The sequence below is a fragment of the Trachypithecus francoisi genome, unplaced genomic scaffold, assembly GCF_009764315.1.
Source record: "Trachypithecus francoisi isolate TF-2019V2 unplaced genomic scaffold, Tfra_2.0 Lachesis_group12, whole genome shotgun sequence".
In the NCBI taxonomy this organism is placed as follows: Eukaryota; Metazoa; Chordata; class Mammalia; order Primates; family Cercopithecidae; genus Trachypithecus; species Trachypithecus francoisi.
The window spans coordinates 84,957,416-84,975,639 of NW_022681457.1; the positions used below are offsets into that span (position 1 = coordinate 84,957,416).

Genomic DNA, 18,224 nt, shown 5'->3' on the forward strand with positions numbered 1-18,224 from the left:
GGCCGGGCCCGGTCAGAGCCGGAGCATGGAACCTGGAGAGCCCCGGGAGCCCCAGGAGCCCCGCGAGCCCGGGCCGGGAGCGGAGACCGCTGCGGCCCAGGTCTGGGAGGAAGCCAAGATTTTCTACGACAACCTCGCGCCCAAGAAGAAACCCAAATCGGTAAAAGCAATGCACGGGTACGCGCGGGACGGGGGAAGGGTTACCCCGGAGGAGGGGTCATAAGTCTCTTGGGAAGGGACCCGTGGCGCCCCTCTGGGAGGGGACGCAGCTCCTCAAACCCAGAATGCGCCTGGCAGCTGGCGCGGGCTCGGGTTTATTTTGGGAGCTCTGCTCTGGTGTATTTTTTACCGGGACTCGGGTTCCACGCCAGGATACCCCTCCCCCATGCTGTCATCAGGGCCCAGCTAGAGGCCCGCAGCCCCAGCCCCTCCCCGCGCCGGCCGCGGGGGAGCACGGATTGCACTTGTTGGCGAAGCCGGTCGGCAGCGCTTGCAGAAGCGCCCCAGGCGCGGGTAACCAGACTCGGGAACGGGTTGCTGGCTGTGCGCTCTGGTCTCCGCCACCTGGGCATCGGGCTCCGGACCTGAGACTCTGCGTTTGGAGTCTGGCTCTGGGCCCTGGGCCCTGGGCTGGGGGCAGTGCGCTCCCCTCTTCCTAAGGAAAGGGAGTTGCTCTCTCCAGGCACTGGGATCCACAATCTGCGCTGGGAGGCGATCGGCGCCCCTGGCTGCAGGCTCCCAGCGCTGGACTCTGTCCCCCAGCTCGGCTTCTGCTCCCCTTGCAGTGGACATTAACATCTCCACGACCCAGTGGTGGTGTCAGCCGTCTGGGACCTCACACAGAGGAGCTCTCTCCTCTCCCCCATCAAACAAGTTGATGATGCCCTGGTCTGCCCCTGGGCCTTGCTGTCTCCAGCTTCCCAGATGGCAGAGCTTGAGGAGAGAACTGAGAATAGAGGTTGGCCCACAGCGGTCCTCCGAAGAGCTCCAGCTTGATCTTAAAGCAACTTGCTGCTTCCCTCCAAGGACTCTTCCCCAAGAGGTCCACCCTATCAGCAATCATTCACTTAGCACCTCCAAGCTCTGCTCAAGCTTGCACACTGATGGAGGCTCCAGAGACGAGAGCCTGGGGGAGTTGCAGGGGAGTGGAGTAGTGATGTCACACTGGGGAAAGTTTTGTAGAAGTGGCATGTATCCTGGTCTTAAAGCCTGAGTAGCCGGAGTTTCCCAGAGAGAGGGAAACAGGACAGGCAAAAGCCATGCAGATGTCTCTGAAGCTCAAGACTGTGTTTCTGAGTAAGTTCTGAATGAAGAATGCAGGATTGTTGGGAGAAGAGCTGGAGGGATGTGGAAGAGCCCACAGAGGGCCTTGGGGCTCTCTGTTAAGGAGTCTGGATCTTACTCAAGGGGGTCAGGGATTTCCAAATTAGCTTCCCCAAGCCCTGTGTTTCAGGGAGTCTGCACACATGGGAATCCAAATTATTTTCCTTCTTCTTCAGACTATGTTTTAAACAATTAAAAATGTGGAATAAAACCCAACTCACTCTAATGTATTAGGTGGACATTTTAGCAGCTTAAAGGCCACTAGCTTGTGCTGCAGATTTTTTTAAGCAAACCTCAGAATAAGGCTTCCCCTGTGATCTATGTCATCAAAGAGCATCTTGAGATTGCAAGGCCTGTAGTTTAAAACAAAACAAAACAAAAAACCTTTTAGCATTTCCAACCACTTATTGGTCTGAATCAGGACTTTCTTAATAGTGTACAAATACAAACACAGCAAAAACTTGGCTGGATGCTGAAGCTTAAGTCTGCACTGACATTCTAACCTCTAGTTTCAAATTTGTTGTCATGCAAACAACTGTGTTGTTTTCATTGGTTGACTTTATAATAAATAAATAAATGTAATGCATTTAAATATGTAAAATAAATATACACCAATTATATATGTTATATCTGGTACCACATGGTATGAGATATATGGTAATATCTGGCTTACATATTGAATTCAAAGTTCATTTGAATTCATTTAAATAAAAGCTCAACCCACATTTTAAAAAACATATGAATACCATTATGGAGCTCTTACAGGATTTTTCGTCGGGGGATTAACTGGGTCCCATTTTTATTTTAGAAAGATCACTCTGGGATGGATTGGAAAGGGTGAGTTCGGCAGCAAACCCACCAGTAAGAAGGCTGGTGCCTCTCTGAAGAGGAAGCTGGATGAATGTCAATGCTGTGGCCTGAGCGGTGGAGGGGAAGGGATGGAGACTTGAGGACTGGGGTAGTGAAAGCATCAGTGCTCAAAATCCACTTCCTCCCCAGGCACCAAGGAACCGGAGAGCTCAGGCCCAGTTGTCAGTCATGACCCCTGGATTAGCCCCTGACTCTCACGGTTCTCTGGGAGGCAAGAAGCCTGGAGACTTCCCAGCTCCTATTCCTTCCTGCAGAAGCCCCTCTTCCCACAGGCTATTTTGGGGGCTTTAGGCCTCATGGGCCCCATCATGGCCTGGCCTGGGCTAATTCTCATTCCCAGGGGCCTGAGTAAAATATTTAACGCCTGAAGGCCTGTTAGAGGCCCTCACCTCTTGGGGTCACAGCACTTCTTCAATTCAGTACTCTGCTGTCTGTCTCTCCTTCAGCAGCCTTTCCCTTTCTAAATCCTACTAGGAATAACAGCTTTTTGCCTATATTTTTATCTTGGACCCAATAGGCAGAATTATGTTAGCCTAAATGGGAGCTCCTCAGGCAGGCCAGGTGGGGGTGGGCTGCCCTCTGTTATTCTTCCATTCCCATCCCCTAGCCGCAGCCATCAGCCTGAGCCTGGAAGGCAAAGAGAGCTGCCAGGACCCTGGTTTCCTGTAGCTCCGAGCTCCCAGCCTGAGCCCTTGAGTCACTCTGACCCAATTCCCAGTCTGAGATCAGGGCTTCTTTCTGCTCTCTAGAAGTACTGTTCCTAGATGCCCCTGCCAACACATGGCCACCTCTGCTGCCAGGCCCAGGAGGGTTTCTACATCCACGACTTCTCCCCAGCTCTGGCCAGCCCCTTTCACCTGCTCCTTCAGCTCCACCTGGAGCCTGGACAGGTCATTCATCAATCCCAGCTGGGATCCATATTTCTTACACAGTCGTGGCCTCTGGGATCTTAGACTCCCCCTCACTTGTACTGTGTCACAGCAGTCTAAGTGGGGATGCAGGGTCCTGCCCTTGGGACCCCCATTCTGACGGGAAACAGAGACCAGCCATTAGAAACCTCAGTTTGTGGGCATGCCCTGATCATTTCTGCCAAATCTGGAAAGTGAAGGCTGGGGGAGATGTTTCCAGGGAAGGCAGAAGTGGCAAGGGATGGAGTCTTCTGGGAGTTGTTGAGGAGGGGAATGGCAAGGGAACTGCAGTGTGGTTACAGGTCAGGCTAGAGGCTGGAGACTTGAGATCTCATCTTGCTCTGCTTGACCTAGAGTGATAATCTGCCCCTTTCTGGGCCTGTTTCCCTATCTGGAAAAGAGAGAAGCAGAGGCCTCTTGGGGCCAATGCAGCCAGGACGTTTTTCTTGAAACAGCCAGGGGTGGGATGGATTGGGGTCTGTCTGAGTAGCTCAGCTAGAGGGAGCCCAGGACTTGGCAGTCTGGCAGGGACTGTGGGACAGAAAGTGAGGAGTGAGACCTTGGCTGGCTGCTAGGGCTGGAGTGGCAGGCTTGGGAACCTGCCTAATGGGGCTGGGAGGGCAGCTGACTCTCTGTCCTTAAAGGGGTGATGGCCTTGTCCCTGGGGCAGTAAGCCCAAGGGGTGGAGCAAGCTCAGCTCCTGTTCCAAAGGCCTCCAGGCTTCCAGGGTTTATGAGGGTGGGTCTCCCCACTCCACCACCAACCCCGCCCTTAGGACACACACGGTGGTAGTCAGCAACTGAGAAAGGTATTTGGGTTGAACTTTCAAGAAGAAGCACCTGTCCTGCCACTGCCTTACACAGACCTTGCTGGCCACATATACCATCTTGGCTGGGGTTAAAAGTCAAATGCAGAAAGTCTACCACGAGACCTTGGGGAACTCTTTTGCCTTCCACTCCCATTGTAAGGTTCTAAAGCTGCATTAACCACTAGCCACATATAGCTGTTTAAGTTCATTTAAATGAAATAAAATCTAAAATTCAGCTCTTCGGTCTCATTAGTCACATTTCAAATTGTTCCATGCCACAGGGACAGCACAGGTTATGGAATATTTCCATTATCATAGAAAGTTCCACTGGACAGTGCTCTTTTAAAAGATGGCATTGGCCCCTGTCTTGGGGGTGGATCATGAGCTCCATGGGGACAGGGATCACACTTGTGTTGTTTCCTGCCATGTCCACCACAGTGTCTCTCAGATGGCAACCACTCAATGTTGTCAACTGATTGGAGCCCAGGGCTGACCCCAGAAAGAAGCAATTGGGTTGAGTACACGACCCACGGGTGATCAGGAGAGGTGAGAATGAGAGGTGCATTTATGAACCTTGACTTCAATTTGAGCCCCATTTTTAATTTGTAAAGTGGGAATCATGACCCCAGGACTGCTTAGGACACAGAGATGTGGTGGGATTCTCTGGGTATCTGTAAGTTCCTTGGGCACTCATATTCTGATCCTCCTAAGGGACTATAAAGGTTCAGCTGCTGTCTGGGGTGGCAGGTGCCTGTAGTCCCAGTTACTTGGGAGGCTGAAGCAGGAGAATCACTCAAACTTGAGAGGCAGAGGTTGCAGTGAGCTGAGATCATGCCACTGCACTCCAGCCTGGGGAACAAGAGTGAAACTCCATCTCAGAAAAAAAAAAAAAAAAAAAGAGAGAGGGGGAAAGTATGCCCTGATGTGACAAAGGTCAGATGGGGCAAAGCTGGGGGATGGGAAGAGGGGAATGGAAAGAGAAGTAAGGGTCTGTTGTGAAGGGCTTTCTATTTCCACACTAGAGGCTGCCAACCATATTCTGAGAATAGTGTGCACCACTAAAGAGGGGAGCTGTGGTCAGATCTGAACTTTAGAAAAATCTCCTGACAGCAGCATGAATGACAGATTAGAGAAGGTGACAGATGACCAGCACAGCCTGAATGAAAGAAGTGGCTGGATTCTAATAGTTGACTCATTTCAGTGATTGATTGATGAGGAAGGGAGTTGAGGCTGACTTCCCAGTTTCTGCTTCAGTAATGAGTGGATAGTGGTTCTAAGCCTTGCTAAGAGTTACAGGGAGAAGGGATCAGGTTTGGGAGGGGGGAAGATGATGGGAATTCAGCCTTGGGAATGTTAACTTTGAGAGGCTGTTAGTCCACTGGGGCAGTTAGATGGATGTATGAATCTGGAGCTCAGGAGACAGATCTGGGCTGGAAGTACATTTTTTATATAAATTATCATATTTATGGACATCATTTCTTCCTAAGGGCATGCAGCTCTTATTTTATAATGGAAACCCTCTGGGATCATCTCCAGCATCAGTCATACTTTGGCCACATACATTGGCTTCATTTTTTTGTTGTGTCCAGATGCCCGACTAGATTGCAAACTTCCAAGGGCATGGCCCTCCCTCCATCAGATTGTGCTTCCAGCAAGGGAGCCAGCACCTCTCTCGCCCCCCATCTGGGTCCATCATAGACGGGGTCCTGACCTAAGTCCACATCTGCTCAAGCTGGGCCTCTTTAGGGTACAGGCTGGGTCTGGGTCTTCTCCATGTCCCCACTACCCAGGGAGACTCATACATGTGAGCCTGCCTCAGGAGCAGTCGTCTGAGTGACAACCCCTTCTCTCATACCTCTGCAGCCCAAGCCTCAGAATGCAGTCACTATCGCTGTGTCTTCCCGAGCCCTGTTTCGCATGGACGAGGAGCAACGGATCTACACGGAGCAGGGCGTGGAGGAGTACGTGCGCTACCAGCTGGAACATGAGAACGAGCCCTTCAGTCCCGGGCCTGCCTTCCCCTTCGTGAAGGTGAGGAGGCAGTTCCACCACTAGCTCATACAGCGCCTTTGTGGGGATTCGAACAAAGCACTCCCACGGGTATTTGAGTAAGGAAAAAGGGCCCCTCTGGGCAGATGTAACCACATGAGTGCACAGCTTGGCTAGGTGACAGAGCCTTTTGGGAAGAAAATTCGTCCACCCTCTGGAAGAACGCAGCCCCACGCCTGGTAACCAGCTTGGTGAGTGGAATGCGGGCTGGATTTCAGCCCCGACTCTCTCCAGCTAGGTACCCGTGAGTGGTAAGCAACTTGCATTAGGAGAAGGTGGTTCATGAGCACTGATCTCATCCAAAGCATGGCTCCTCACCTCCCCTCACTGGATCCTTGGCCACCAACTTCAGGTATCAATCCTTGGGGGTCTAAGCTGGGGGGTTCTCTCTCCCTTCCAGGCTCTGGAGGCTGTGAACAGGCGGCTGCGGGAGCTGTACCCCGATAGTGAGGACGTCTTCGACATTGTCCTCATGACCAACAACCATGCTCAAGTGGGTGTCCGCCTCATCAACAGTATCAACCACTATGGTGAGCATGAGCATGAGGATGGGGGGTTTGCCCTGGGACACCCCTACCAGAACCCCCAGGGATGGGGCCACACCTCTGCAGGATGGAGTTGTACTGACCGGAACCCCAAGCCCAGTGTGTGCTGGTAAATTCGCTCTTTAAACAAACAAACAAAACCCTGATTTGTAGTGTTGCTAGTTTTCAGGGTGTAAATATTTCCACCAGGACTGGTTTCAAGCTATCAGTGGTTGAACAATACAAATGGCTCACAAAATTTCTGAATGTTTAACTGTGGGCTCTTGCAAGCCAGTCCAAGCCAGCTCCAGCACACCCCACTCTTGGTGTGATTAGGTGGGACACTTACTGCCTCCCTGTCTCAGTTTCTCTAACTGTGATGGGGCTAACAGGTCTCACAAAGCTGCTGGGAGAATCAGGTGCAGCTGTCAGAGCGAAAGGGCTTTGCGTCTTAGTCTAAACTCAAGGTTAAAAATAATAGACCCTCCAGAGCTAGCTTAAGCCCAGGAGAATTTCTTATTAGGTTACAGGGGTGTCTTTCAGAGGACAGGAAATAAAATTGGGCCTGCAAAGGCTTGAATCCAAGTACTGGAAATCTCTCCCAGGGTCTTCTTTTCTTCAGGCCACATGAACATTTATTTGTGCTTCTCTAGCAAGTTTGTTCTTTTTTTTTTTTTTTTTTTTTTCCTCTCTCCCCTGAAATTGGATTTCTCTGCTTTTCCTAAATAAAAACCATATTCAAGAAAACCGGGCCAGGTGCGGTGGCTCATTCCTGTAATCTCAGCACTTTGGGAGGCCAGGGCAGGTGGAACACTTGAGGTCAGGAAGTCAAGACCAGCTTGGCTAATATGGTAAAACCCTGTCTCTACTAAAAATACAAAAATTAGCCTGGCGTGGTGGTGCACACCTGTAATCCCAGCTACTCAGGAGGCTGAGCCAGGAGAATCACTGGAGAGGAGAGGAGAGGAGAGGGGAGGGGAGGGGAGGGGAGGGGAGAGGAGGAGAGATCCACTTTGGGGAGAGAGAGAGAGACAGAAAAATAATACACCTGGCGGGGCTCGGTGGCTCGCGCCTGTAATCCCAGCACTTTGGGAGGCCAAGGTGCGCAGATCACGAAGTCAGGAGATCGCGATCATCCTGGCTAACACGTGAAACCCTGTCCCTACTAAAAATACAAAAAAATTAGCTGGTCGTGGTGGTGGGCACCTGTAGCCCCAGTTACTAGAGAGGCTGAGGCAAGAGGATGGCGTGAACCCGGGAGGCAGAGCTTGCAGTGTGCCGAGATCACGCCACTGCACTCCAGTCTGGGAGGCAGAGCAAGACTCTGTTAAAAAAAAAAAAAAAAAATCTATATTTATAGGTTTACAAGGCCTGGTTTTTAGCAACCAAGAGAGTGTAGTTGGCATTTTTAAATCCTAATTTCAAATTGCTGGGAGCAGAATTGATACTGAAACTGTTTAACCACCTGTGTGACATCCACACTGCGCAATCAGGACAGACTCTCCCTACAGCGCTGAAGGAGGGCTCTGAAGGACCCCTGCCGTACCAGGCATTACCAACTTCTCTTGTGGACTGTGGGGAGGACGGAGGTCCTGGGTAAGGGGCTGCGAGAGTGACGGGTAACTTAAATGGGCTCAGAGCAGCAGCTGGTTTATCAACCAACAAATACTTTACAATCTTTGCAGTCATGAGGACTAGCGGACTGGCAGCCTAGGTAATCAGATTGGCTCAGCTTGGGTCAGGTGTCTGCTCTTATCCAATCAGCTATGACCAGGAGGCGGGGTCACACAAGCATGTAGCACTGTGATTCCTTGACAAGAGAATGTCCCTGTGAGCTGGGCAGTTGCTCTAGAGATGTGATTGTCCGCACTTCATGAAGGATGGAGGGGCTCAGAGGGGAACACTGGCCTAAAATCACACAGAGACACTCTGTGCTGCTGTACCACACCCAGAACTAGGATAGCGTCCACTGGGCACAGAGAGACTGCCCGGAAGCCCAGGGTTGACCCTGGCCTCATCTGGGTCCTTTACCTCCTTCCCAGACCTGTTCATCGAGAGGTTCTGCATGACAGGTGGGAACAGCCCCATCTGCTATCTCAAGGCCTATCACACCAACCTCTACTTGTCAGCCGATGCGGAAAAAGTGCGAGAAGCCATTGATGAAGGTAAGTCCAAGTGAGGAGGGAGAATATGGAGAGTGCAGCAAAGGGGTCCCTGAGGTGGAAGGCCTGGTCCTAAAGTTCTGAGCAGGTGCTGGGAGTTGCCATGGTAACTAGAAGGCAAGGCTGCGCAATACTTTCCTTAATTCTTATAATCTGTCCTATAAGTTCTGAAAGCAAGGCCCTACCCATTCCATCTTCCTACCTCTGGCCCTACTGTGTCATGGATGCTTTTACTTGTCAGCATCACCCAGCTTTCTGTTTCCATGGAAACCCTCTCTACTGCCCAGACAGCTACTTTCTTCCATGATTTCTCCAAGTCAGAAGGAGTTCTGATTCCTGTAGAACCATACGCAGCCTCTGCCCTGTCCTGGGCCAATGGGGAGGAGGATTCGTATCTAGTCCAGCCTGAATGATAGGGTCTGGGGAATGGCCATCATCTCCAGCAGCTGGGCTGGCCAGTGCTTAGGAGAGTTTAGGAGACCCAGATGCAAGTACTGACAAAGAGAATGTCCCTCTATGTGTGTCTTTTTTATTATTTTTTTATTTTTATTTTTATTTTTTTGTTTTTGAGACAGAATCTCACTCTGTCTCCCAGGCTGGAGTGCAGTGGCGTGATCTCGGCTCACTGCAAGCTCTGCCTCCTGGGTTCACACCATTCTCCCCCTTCAGCCTCCGAGTAGCTGGGACTATAGTTGCCCGCCACCATGTCCGGCTAATGTTTTGTATTTTTAGTAGAGACGGGGTTCCACCATATTAGCCAGGATAGTATGTGTGTCTTTCCAGGGGCAGTTTTGGGTGGTATCCATATTCTCAGTCCTCCCAACGAGGTGCGTATCCTATTGCAGGTGGGAGAAAACAGGCCCATACAGGAGAAAGGACTGGCCAGCTGCCTGAGAGGGCTCCTTAAGCTGAACACTAGTGGCAAGTTTATCAACCAACAATATATTCACTTTTCTCTTCCTCTTTCATGTTGCCTGCTGCCTGGAAGCCTGGTCTCTCTCCCCCTGATAATTCACTCCCCTGAGCTGCTTTGGAGCTCCTAGAGGCTTTCTTTAACCAGGAACCAGGAGCCATTTTCCTAGACAGATGTCACACCCTCTGGTTGGGGCCTTGGCACTGGCATGTAGGTGTGCCTCTGTGTGTTTGTAACTTGACCTCAGGCTAAGGAGCAAGATAATGGTCCACGGGGAGGCCCTGCTGAGGGTAGGGGTGGTTCTGGATCATCTTGGTTCCAGTGCTGGCAGAGCTGAGAAGGTGCTTGGCTTGATGCCTGGCACTGGCCCTGTTTGTAGCATCCTCAGGCTAGTGAAGTTGTGTGCGGGTAGCACTGCTCACTCCTCCCAAAGCTCACCTAAGCCCAGCCTCTGTGATCCTCAGTTCTCAAAGAGTTGGGCTGAAGTGGTCTTTGAAGAGATGGAGACTAGGGAATGGGCTCAGCTAGCAGCCCAGGTCTCCAGCCTCCCAGCACTTTCTTTCTGCCATCTAGTGCAGCTCTAGCCTGGAGTCTGAACCCCAAGAGGCATCCTTGGATCCCTGGAAGAGCCCAGGGTTGCAGAGAGTTTGTGCACACAACTAGCCATCACTTGTGTTGTCTCCCAGGGCCACCTAGGTTGTTTTTTGGAACCCTGAATAGCTGCCAGTAGGGCATACCTGGTTGTCATTGTGGCTGTAGACTGAGGGTTCCTGTACTCACCCCACCCGATTGCAGCCTATGGTCTCAGCCCCAGAGATGAGAGCCCCTTAATTTTACAGTGGTCCAGAGAAGGGGAGTGACTTGCTAGAACCAATGGTGAGGGAGTGACTGAGACCAAGCCAGAGTTGGGGCTCCTTCCAGCCCCAATGTAGCTCTACCGCAGGGGTTGTAAAGCACTCCTGGTAGGAAGGCAATGGCTGGTGGGACTCATGTTGGCTGGTCCACAGCAGCATGATCTTACTAGGGGTTAAAGTATTGAAATTCCTTCACACTGGTTGGTAAATAGTTCCTGCCCTGAGTCCTGAGTGCCCTCCTGCCCTCCGGGACTCCTCCCAGACTTTTCCACAAAGCAATAACCAACAGGGTAACCTGGCAAGGCAAGGGCCCTAGAGATCTGCCTCAGAGCCACTGCTGCTGCCCTCTTCGTGGCCAGGATCCATGCACTACCAGTTTTTACATGTTTTAAATATTAGTTTTTATCAGCCTTGCCCTGAGTCCTGTATGAGGCAGGTGGGGCAAGGACAGCCTAAGTTAGCCCGCTCTGGCCCTACTGCCCAGCCTGAAAGCAGACAATGCTTGCCTCTCTCTGCCTAGGGATCGCAGCTGCCACCATCTTCAGCCCCAGCAGGGACGTGGTTGTGTCCCAGAGTCAGCTGCGCGTGGCCTTCGACGGGGACGCTGTGCTCTTCTCGGACGAGTCGGAGCGCATCGTCAAGGCCCACGGGCTGGACCGATTCTTCGAGCATGAGAAGGCCCACGAGAACAAACCTCTGGCTCAGGTGCTCCATATAGACCCAGAACCCCTGAGAGGAACAAGGCAGCTCCCCAGGTCCGCCCTTGGCCTGCACTCCCAGCCCGGAACCAAACAAACCCCAGGCTCAGCCCAGATTCCAGCCCGGTCCCCTCAACCCTCTCACTTGACCACTGGCCCCCCATCAATGAGTTTCCACCCACTTTGTTGAGCCCACATCCCCTCACTGAAGTCCCAACCCCCCTTTGAAGCCTCTATTCTCTAAGCCTCTCTCTAAGCCCATACCCACTCTCTGCAGCTCAAATCCCCATTTCTGAGGTCTCCTTTCCCTCCCTGATGTCCCCATTCTCTACATCCCCACCCCTTCTCTGAAGTCCCTGCCCTGCTCTGAAGGCCTCATTCTGTTTCTCTGAAGCTCCCATCCTCTCTCTGGAACCCTCACTTCCTCCCCTGAGATCCCCCACCCCTCTGAGAGCATGCCCACCCTCTTAAAAAGCCTGTTTCCTTCCCTGGAAACAGGAGGAAATGAACTGCTGGACTGGGACACCTCACTGGAGCAGGGAGATCCAGCTGGGTGTGGCATCTGGGGCAGACCATTTGCTTTGGGACACCTCCTGCCATCCATCCCTTAGCTGGGGGCACAGAGACACTCACTCACCCTCAAACTGCTCAGTGTCTCTCAGAACAGAATATACCCTAGAGCTTGGTGGAAATTCCCTGGAGTTGGGGCTTTCGGATTCTCCAGCTCTGCTGCGAGCTCCTATTTGAGCTTTTAACAAAAATCTGGGTGCTCAATAATCTCAGAGCCCCCCACTCCAAGAGCTCAGCAGGTTTCAGTTGTGGCTCCTAAATATTCAGTTCGCATCTGTTCTTGTGAGTTGCCTCTGAAATCCTTGGGAATCTAGGGCAGGAGAGTTATCCTACTAAGTGGTAAGCAGAGGCCCAGGAGACCACTGCTTATTCCAGTTCACCGAGCAAGCAAGAGGTCTCCAAGCAAGGAGCCCCCTTTTGTTTATTTCTAGCTGCTTTGGAAATAAGCAGTTTTCTTCATTGTCGTCTGTTTTTTTTATTCTCACATCCTCAGGAAGCTTCATTGTTCTGGGCACTGTAGAGAATAAATTCTTTCCCTGACCCTAGAGAGCTTGAGGATGACACCCTGAGCCACCTGGGTGCCAGATGGGCACGATTGATACTCAACAGTTACACATTGGCCCATCTTCTCCCGCTGTTTACAGCTGGAGTCCATTCTGATTGAAGGGTGCCCATGCCATAGTTACTAGTTTTAATATCCTCCCTGTTGATGGGCACCGAAGGCTACACTTACAGAACTTCAGGACAGACATCTGCATACCTTGATGGGCATATGGATGGAGGATACATATCAACAGTTGCCCTGAGAGTTATTCTGACCCTGCACCAGCATGCAATAACACAGTTCCCCTGACTGGAGCCCCACTGGCGCACACAACAGCATAAGTAGGCATGAGCAGAACTAACTGAAAGATTTATGGGTCCTGAACTTTTCACGCCAAACAAGACACTAGTGCTTTAGGGAGAGCAGGGGGCAAATATTTGGGAGGTGGCAGAGCTAACAGTGTTCCCCTTGCCTTCTCATAGGGCCCCTTAAAGGGCTTTCTGGAGGCACTGGGTAGGCTGCAGAAGAAGTTCTACTCCAAAGGCCTACGGCTGGAGTGCCCAATTCGTACCTACTTGGTGACAGCACGCAGTGCAGCCAGTTCTGGGGCCCGGGCTCTCAAGACCCTGCGCAGCTGGGGCCTGGAGACAGATGAAGCCTTGTTCCTCGCTGGAGCGCCCAAGGGCCCCCTCCTAGAGAAGATCCGCCCACACATCTTCTTTGATGACCAGATGTTCCATGTGGCTGGGGCTCAGGAGATGGGCACCGTGGCCGCCCATGTGCCTTATGGTGTGGCACAGACACCCCGGAGGACTGCACCTGCAAAGCAGGCCCCATCTGCACAGTAGCTGAACCACCAGCTTTACTGATCCACATTGCTCCAGGCTCCCTGAAATACTTCGACACGTCATCTGGTAGATCCCTCTAGTTTCTCACTGTTCTGTGCTTCTGCCTGTCTGCCCTCATCCCTATGAGTGATGTACTTGTAGGAAATTATGCAGATGGGACTGGCATTCTCAACATCCCCCCTTTAGGGCAAATTCTGTGCCATGATCCTGAGTAGGACAGTAGGATTGTGCAGAGTAGCTGGATTTCAGAGGGAAGTTAATGGGTCTGAGAGAGGGAGGGTCAGAGAAGCCAGGATTTCTCAAAAGGGACTTAGAATGAAAACTAACTCAGTGTGGTGGAAAGAACACTGCTATGAGAGAGAATGGATCTGGCTTCTAAGCTCTGTCCTGGAATTAACTGCATGACTTTGGGTAATCCCTCCCCTTCATGGGCCCCAGTTTCCCATCTTTTGGGGCGGTGTTCAAGCTCTCTTTTAGCCAAAGAAGCTTGGTTCTTTAAGATCGCCCTCTTAGAAGGAAGCATTCTATGTCAGTGCTGCTGCTGGTGTGTATGGCACCTTTGCGCAAATTACAAAAGGACACTGTCTAGGTGAATGAAGAACAAAAAGACAGCCCTTCCTCTGGCCTGATCCAGTCTCATGCTGGGGTACACAGCTTAGTTAGCAGGATAGAGGCTGGATTTCACTCCCCATGTGTCCTTCAGCTCAGAGGCCTCTGCCAAATGGACAAAATGCAAAATCGCCCCCAGTAACTCTATCTATAATTTTACACATTTTGAAACCACTGGACAAGATGACCTACCTGCTCCTGTGATTCTCTAACCTGAATGGTCATCAGGACTCAGCCCAGGAAGCAAGGGGAGTGAATTGAACATGCATACAAACTCTCCTCCAGCCAGCAGGGGGCACTGCAGGCTCTTCCCAGGGAGGCGCTTTAGTAGCTGCCTGCTCAGTGTTTCCTTTCCTCTCGCTTTGAGCCAAAGTTCAGTTGCTCCTGCCTGCCAAGACCCTCACTTCCACCACCCTCACTCCCCTGGCTATTGCATCTTGTTGAACAGCTCTACTGGTGGGGAACGGGGCAGAGCATCAGTGTCTACTGTTGTGGCCCCAATTCTCGGAGAAGAAAGTGCAGTGGATGAGGTAGGCGGTTGTCCAGGCTGAGCCCCAGGGTGAGGTGCTGCCTGGGGTGAAGTGGGAAGTGTCAGGAGGTCTGGTGTGAGACAAAAGGTACTGACAAAGTGACGCTTGGAGAGGAAGGAGCTGAAATGTGCACCAGCAAACTTCTCCAGCTATGGGATTGTGAGTGGAAGGCCAGTCAGAGCTGCCTTTGGAGGTAATGAGCTCTCCATCTCTGGATGCGGTGCAAGGGCTTCCAGGATGAGATGACCTCCCCATGAAATGCATCAGCGGATCCTCCACATCTGCAGGAGCCCCTGCGGCCCCTTCTTCACCACTTTCAGAGAACTCTCACCACTTGATGAGTCAGCCTCCTCCTTTGCTGAGCATCCCCGGCTCTCTCCGAAGGGAGGGTGGAAGCACCAATGGCTGGTCCCCAGGAAGACGGAAGGGGTGAGCAGACATCTGTGTGTGGACTGATTGCCAGGCTTCTAGGAGAAATCCTAGTCATGAGCAAGCACTTTGTAAAGAAAACCAGAAGTATCATGAGAGGGGCAGGAGCCTGGAGGTGTGGTGGCAGGAAATAGGGGAGGAGAGCACCCTGGGGTTTTTGATCTTTGACCTTCTGGGGACTCAGCTCAGGGTCTGAATGGGTTCTGTGCAGTGTGGGGCAGGGTAAGAGATGCAGAAAGATATTCCAGGAAGGAGAACAAAGTGAGAAGGCAGAGGTGGTTCTCAAAATGAGCAACGATTTGGGCCAGAAGGGCTTTTGCTGTCATTGTCAGAGGTCTCCATGAAGCTGGTCCCAGGGAGGAATGGTATGACTCTGTGGAGTGACTAGGACAGACACCCACAGTGACTGCTTTATCAGGGGACACTGGCATTATTGCCCCTAGAAGGGCATATGATGATGTCTTTGCACGAGGTCATTTCCACTGCACAGCCAGGATCCTTCTGGCTAACAGAGGAGGCCTTGGGGGCAGAAGACCAGGGTTGTCTCTACTTCCAGAGTTCCAAGCCTAGACAGAGGTACTGTGAGGGCCAAGGACAACCTCAAGGAAACAAAAAAGAAGTGAAGGAGGGAGCTGAGCCCCTGAGTCACCTTCATTCTTGGCTGAACCGCAGAAGGGCCCTCTCCTCACTCCCAGGGGTCAGAATCACCCCCGTGGAAGAGCCTTCAAGGCTCACAGAACTAGTGACTGCAAGAAGCCTACAAGGCCGGGCACAGCCCCGGCTCACAGCATGGCAACAGGCTGCCTGACCAGGGTGGACCTGTGCACTGGAGGCAGCACCAGATGTCACCTAATTAAGATAAACTGCAGGGATTCTGGGACCTGTGTGGTCTTGCCCCCAGGGCCTGGTGATGAACACCACTGATGACTCCATGTGTCTCAGGAAGCAGGAAAATATGATGCTGGAAGCAGAAATATAAGGTGCAGCAAAAGCCATGGATTTCACTGGAGCTATCATTAATAGACACAGACAGCCCTGGGCAATGGAGAAAACACTAAGAGTCTAAATTCTATTATTGAAATCACAAACGAGCATCTCAGGCCTGGAAAAAAGCTTTCAGTCGCTGGAATAAAAATCTGGGGCGGCAGTCTGAGGCAGCAGTTACACGGGCCTTCTGATTGTCTTAGAGGTGAGGAGGTGCCCAGGGATGAGGAACACTGAGTGTCGTGTCACCAGGAAATTAAAAAGCCAGGTGAGCACCAAAGTCCCAGGCCTAACCAGGGAATGCAGCACTGAGGCAGAGCAGCCACAGCTTCTGAAACACTGGACCCCTTTAGCTGAGAGCACCACTTCCCCAACAAGCCCTGCAGAACACTGGTTCCAGGAGATGCCTGCCAGCAAAATCCCAGAGCCAATGGGACTGCTGCTTAGCTGAAAACTGGAAGCCCTGTTACTAAGCACTGAGACTGCTCAGCCAGTTGCAAAACATCCCCCTCTCCTATCTGAGAGCCCAATCAGAGTAGTGGGGATATATCAGAATATGCCAGGAAAAAAACAGAAACTAGCAAGAAGTTCAAAGCCAAGATGGATTTGGCATTATAATGACACTTAATTTGTGTGCACCAGTACAGCCAAACTGATGACTAAAGTCTTGAAATACCTCCATACCAGTTGGTAAATAATGCTGCGCTGAGTCCCCTGAATGTCTCTTCGTGGTCTCAGCTGACCCTTCCACTGTGAACGCTCCATTTTCCCACAGTGCAGCCTCTAGGAGGCTGCTGTGGCACTATGGCCAGTGTCTACTCTGTTTTGTGGTGTCCTGGCCATGCTGGTTTAGGGAGGTAAAGTAACTTGCCCAAAGCCATAGAGCTAGTAAGTGGCAGTGCTGGGACTCAAACTCATGTCCATCTGATGCTAGGACCCAGGTTTTCAACCATTTTGTCATATTGCTCATACATATGCATGGAGATAGCCAGAGAAGCTCCATTCTGAGGTCTTCACTAGGAGTTTACTTACCCAACAGTTAACATGTTGATTTCCTGCATGGTGAAATGCTGGAATACATTTGAGTGGGTGCTTTTACTATAACTTCCTAAACAGCTAAAAATAATTTAAATTAGAGACAAGCATTTGCGAACACCTGGAAGCACTTTCAAACAATCCCAAGTTCTGAGAAACCCAGTGTGAAGACCCCTGTTTTGGACTAATGCAGAGTTTGGCAAACTCTGGGCCCATGGGCCAAATCTGACCCATTGCCTGTTTTTGTAAAGAAACTCTGATTGGGGCCAGGCGTGGTGGCTCACGCCTGTAATCCCAGCACTTTGGGAGGCTGAGTTGGGCAGATCACAAGTTCAGGAGATCGAGACCATCCTGCCCAACATGATGAAACCCCATCTCTACTGAAAATACAAAAATTAGCTGGGTGTGGTGGCGCATGCCAGTAGTCCCAGCTACTCAGGAGGCTGAGGCAGGAGAATTGCTTGAACCCCGGAGGCAGAGGTTGCAGTGAACCGAGATCGCGCCACTGCACTCCAGCCTAGCAACAGAGTGAGACTCCATCTAAAAAAGAAAAGAAAAGATAAAGATAAAGAAGAGAAACTGATTAGAACACAGCCATGCCCATTTGTTTACCTATGTTTATGACTGATTTTGCACTGCTACAGCAGAGTTGAATTCTTGCAACAGAGACTGCAAGCTAAAAATATTTTCTATCTGGCCCTTTACAGAAAAATGTGCGGACCTCTGGGCTAAGGCAGACAGCCTGGCTGACACCTCAGTGGGATGAGCCAGGTCACATCCACCTAGGCATCTGTGGGCGGAGGTTGGCTCCACTGCCGAGGGGAAGGGACGTGGGGGCTCCATGCCCATCTGAAGAGTCCAAGTTTTGACTATTTTCAAGCAACTCATGGTTCATGGTAATTTGCAGTTTTGTCGATGCACTGATTTGACTTGGGTGTGCTCTCCCAAGCTGATGAGTGAGAGGGCAGGAGCAGGGCCCTTGGCTGGGGATGAGCCCAGCTGGCTGTCCAGCATGGCTTTGTATTCCCGACTCATTTCCTCATGAGGCCTCTTAGGCAATGATGAACCTGGTAGATGGATGGGCATTAGCTAAACATGAGTTTTGGATAGCTTGAAGCGCTCAGTGTTGATGTCAGAGGCTCCGAGCCAACAAGTTCATTCATGTACTTTCTGTGAAAGCAAGAACAAGTCTGTCGTGAAGAGGGTCCCATGAGGACTTCAGCCAGTTCAGAAGTTACTGATCATGGGAGAGAGAAAACTCCTGTAACAGCTGGAATGGCAGTTTATTGTGGCTTGAAGGCATGTGAGCAATAAACACAAATAGCCCTCATAATGGAATTGTGGATCAGGAGAATTCTAGGACCCTGCAAGTTAAGAGATTTACCAGGCTTCCAGGATCCACAGCAAGAACGGAGAGTATGGAAGATGCCCCATCTACAGCCGTCATTGCTGTCGCTATGCCATCATGATACCCTTCTCCACCAAGCCCAGACTGGGTCTCAGAATCTTTCTGTATCCAGCATTCCAGGCAGCCACTACCAGTGGGATGGAGCTGGTGTGAACGAT

The 18,224-nt window shown here is 51.3% G+C and overlaps 1 protein-coding gene and 1 long non-coding RNA gene across 2 annotated transcripts in view; one reads left to right on the forward strand and one right to left on the reverse strand.

The window, feature by feature from the left end:
* NT5C1A (5'-nucleotidase, cytosolic IA) lies at positions 1 to 17,633 on the forward strand. The gene is made up of 6 exons (XM_033227005.1): positions 1 to 160; positions 5,773 to 5,940; positions 6,359 to 6,488; positions 8,525 to 8,647; positions 10,932 to 11,116; positions 12,706 to 17,633. Exons 1-6 carry the CDS (start codon positions 26 to 28, stop codon positions 13,069 to 13,071), a joined length of 1,107 nt encoding a protein of 368 aa, XP_033082896.1. The 5' UTR covers positions 1 to 25; the 3' UTR covers positions 13,072 to 17,633.
* The window catches only part of LOC117092819, a 13,045-nt gene continuing 11,964 nt past the window's right edge, over positions 17,144 to 18,224 (reverse strand). Inside the window, exon 3 of the long non-coding RNA XR_004440923.1 lies at positions 17,144 to 17,198. This is a non-coding gene — a long non-coding RNA (uncharacterized LOC117092819). The remainder of the gene's footprint in view (positions 17,199 to 18,224) is intronic.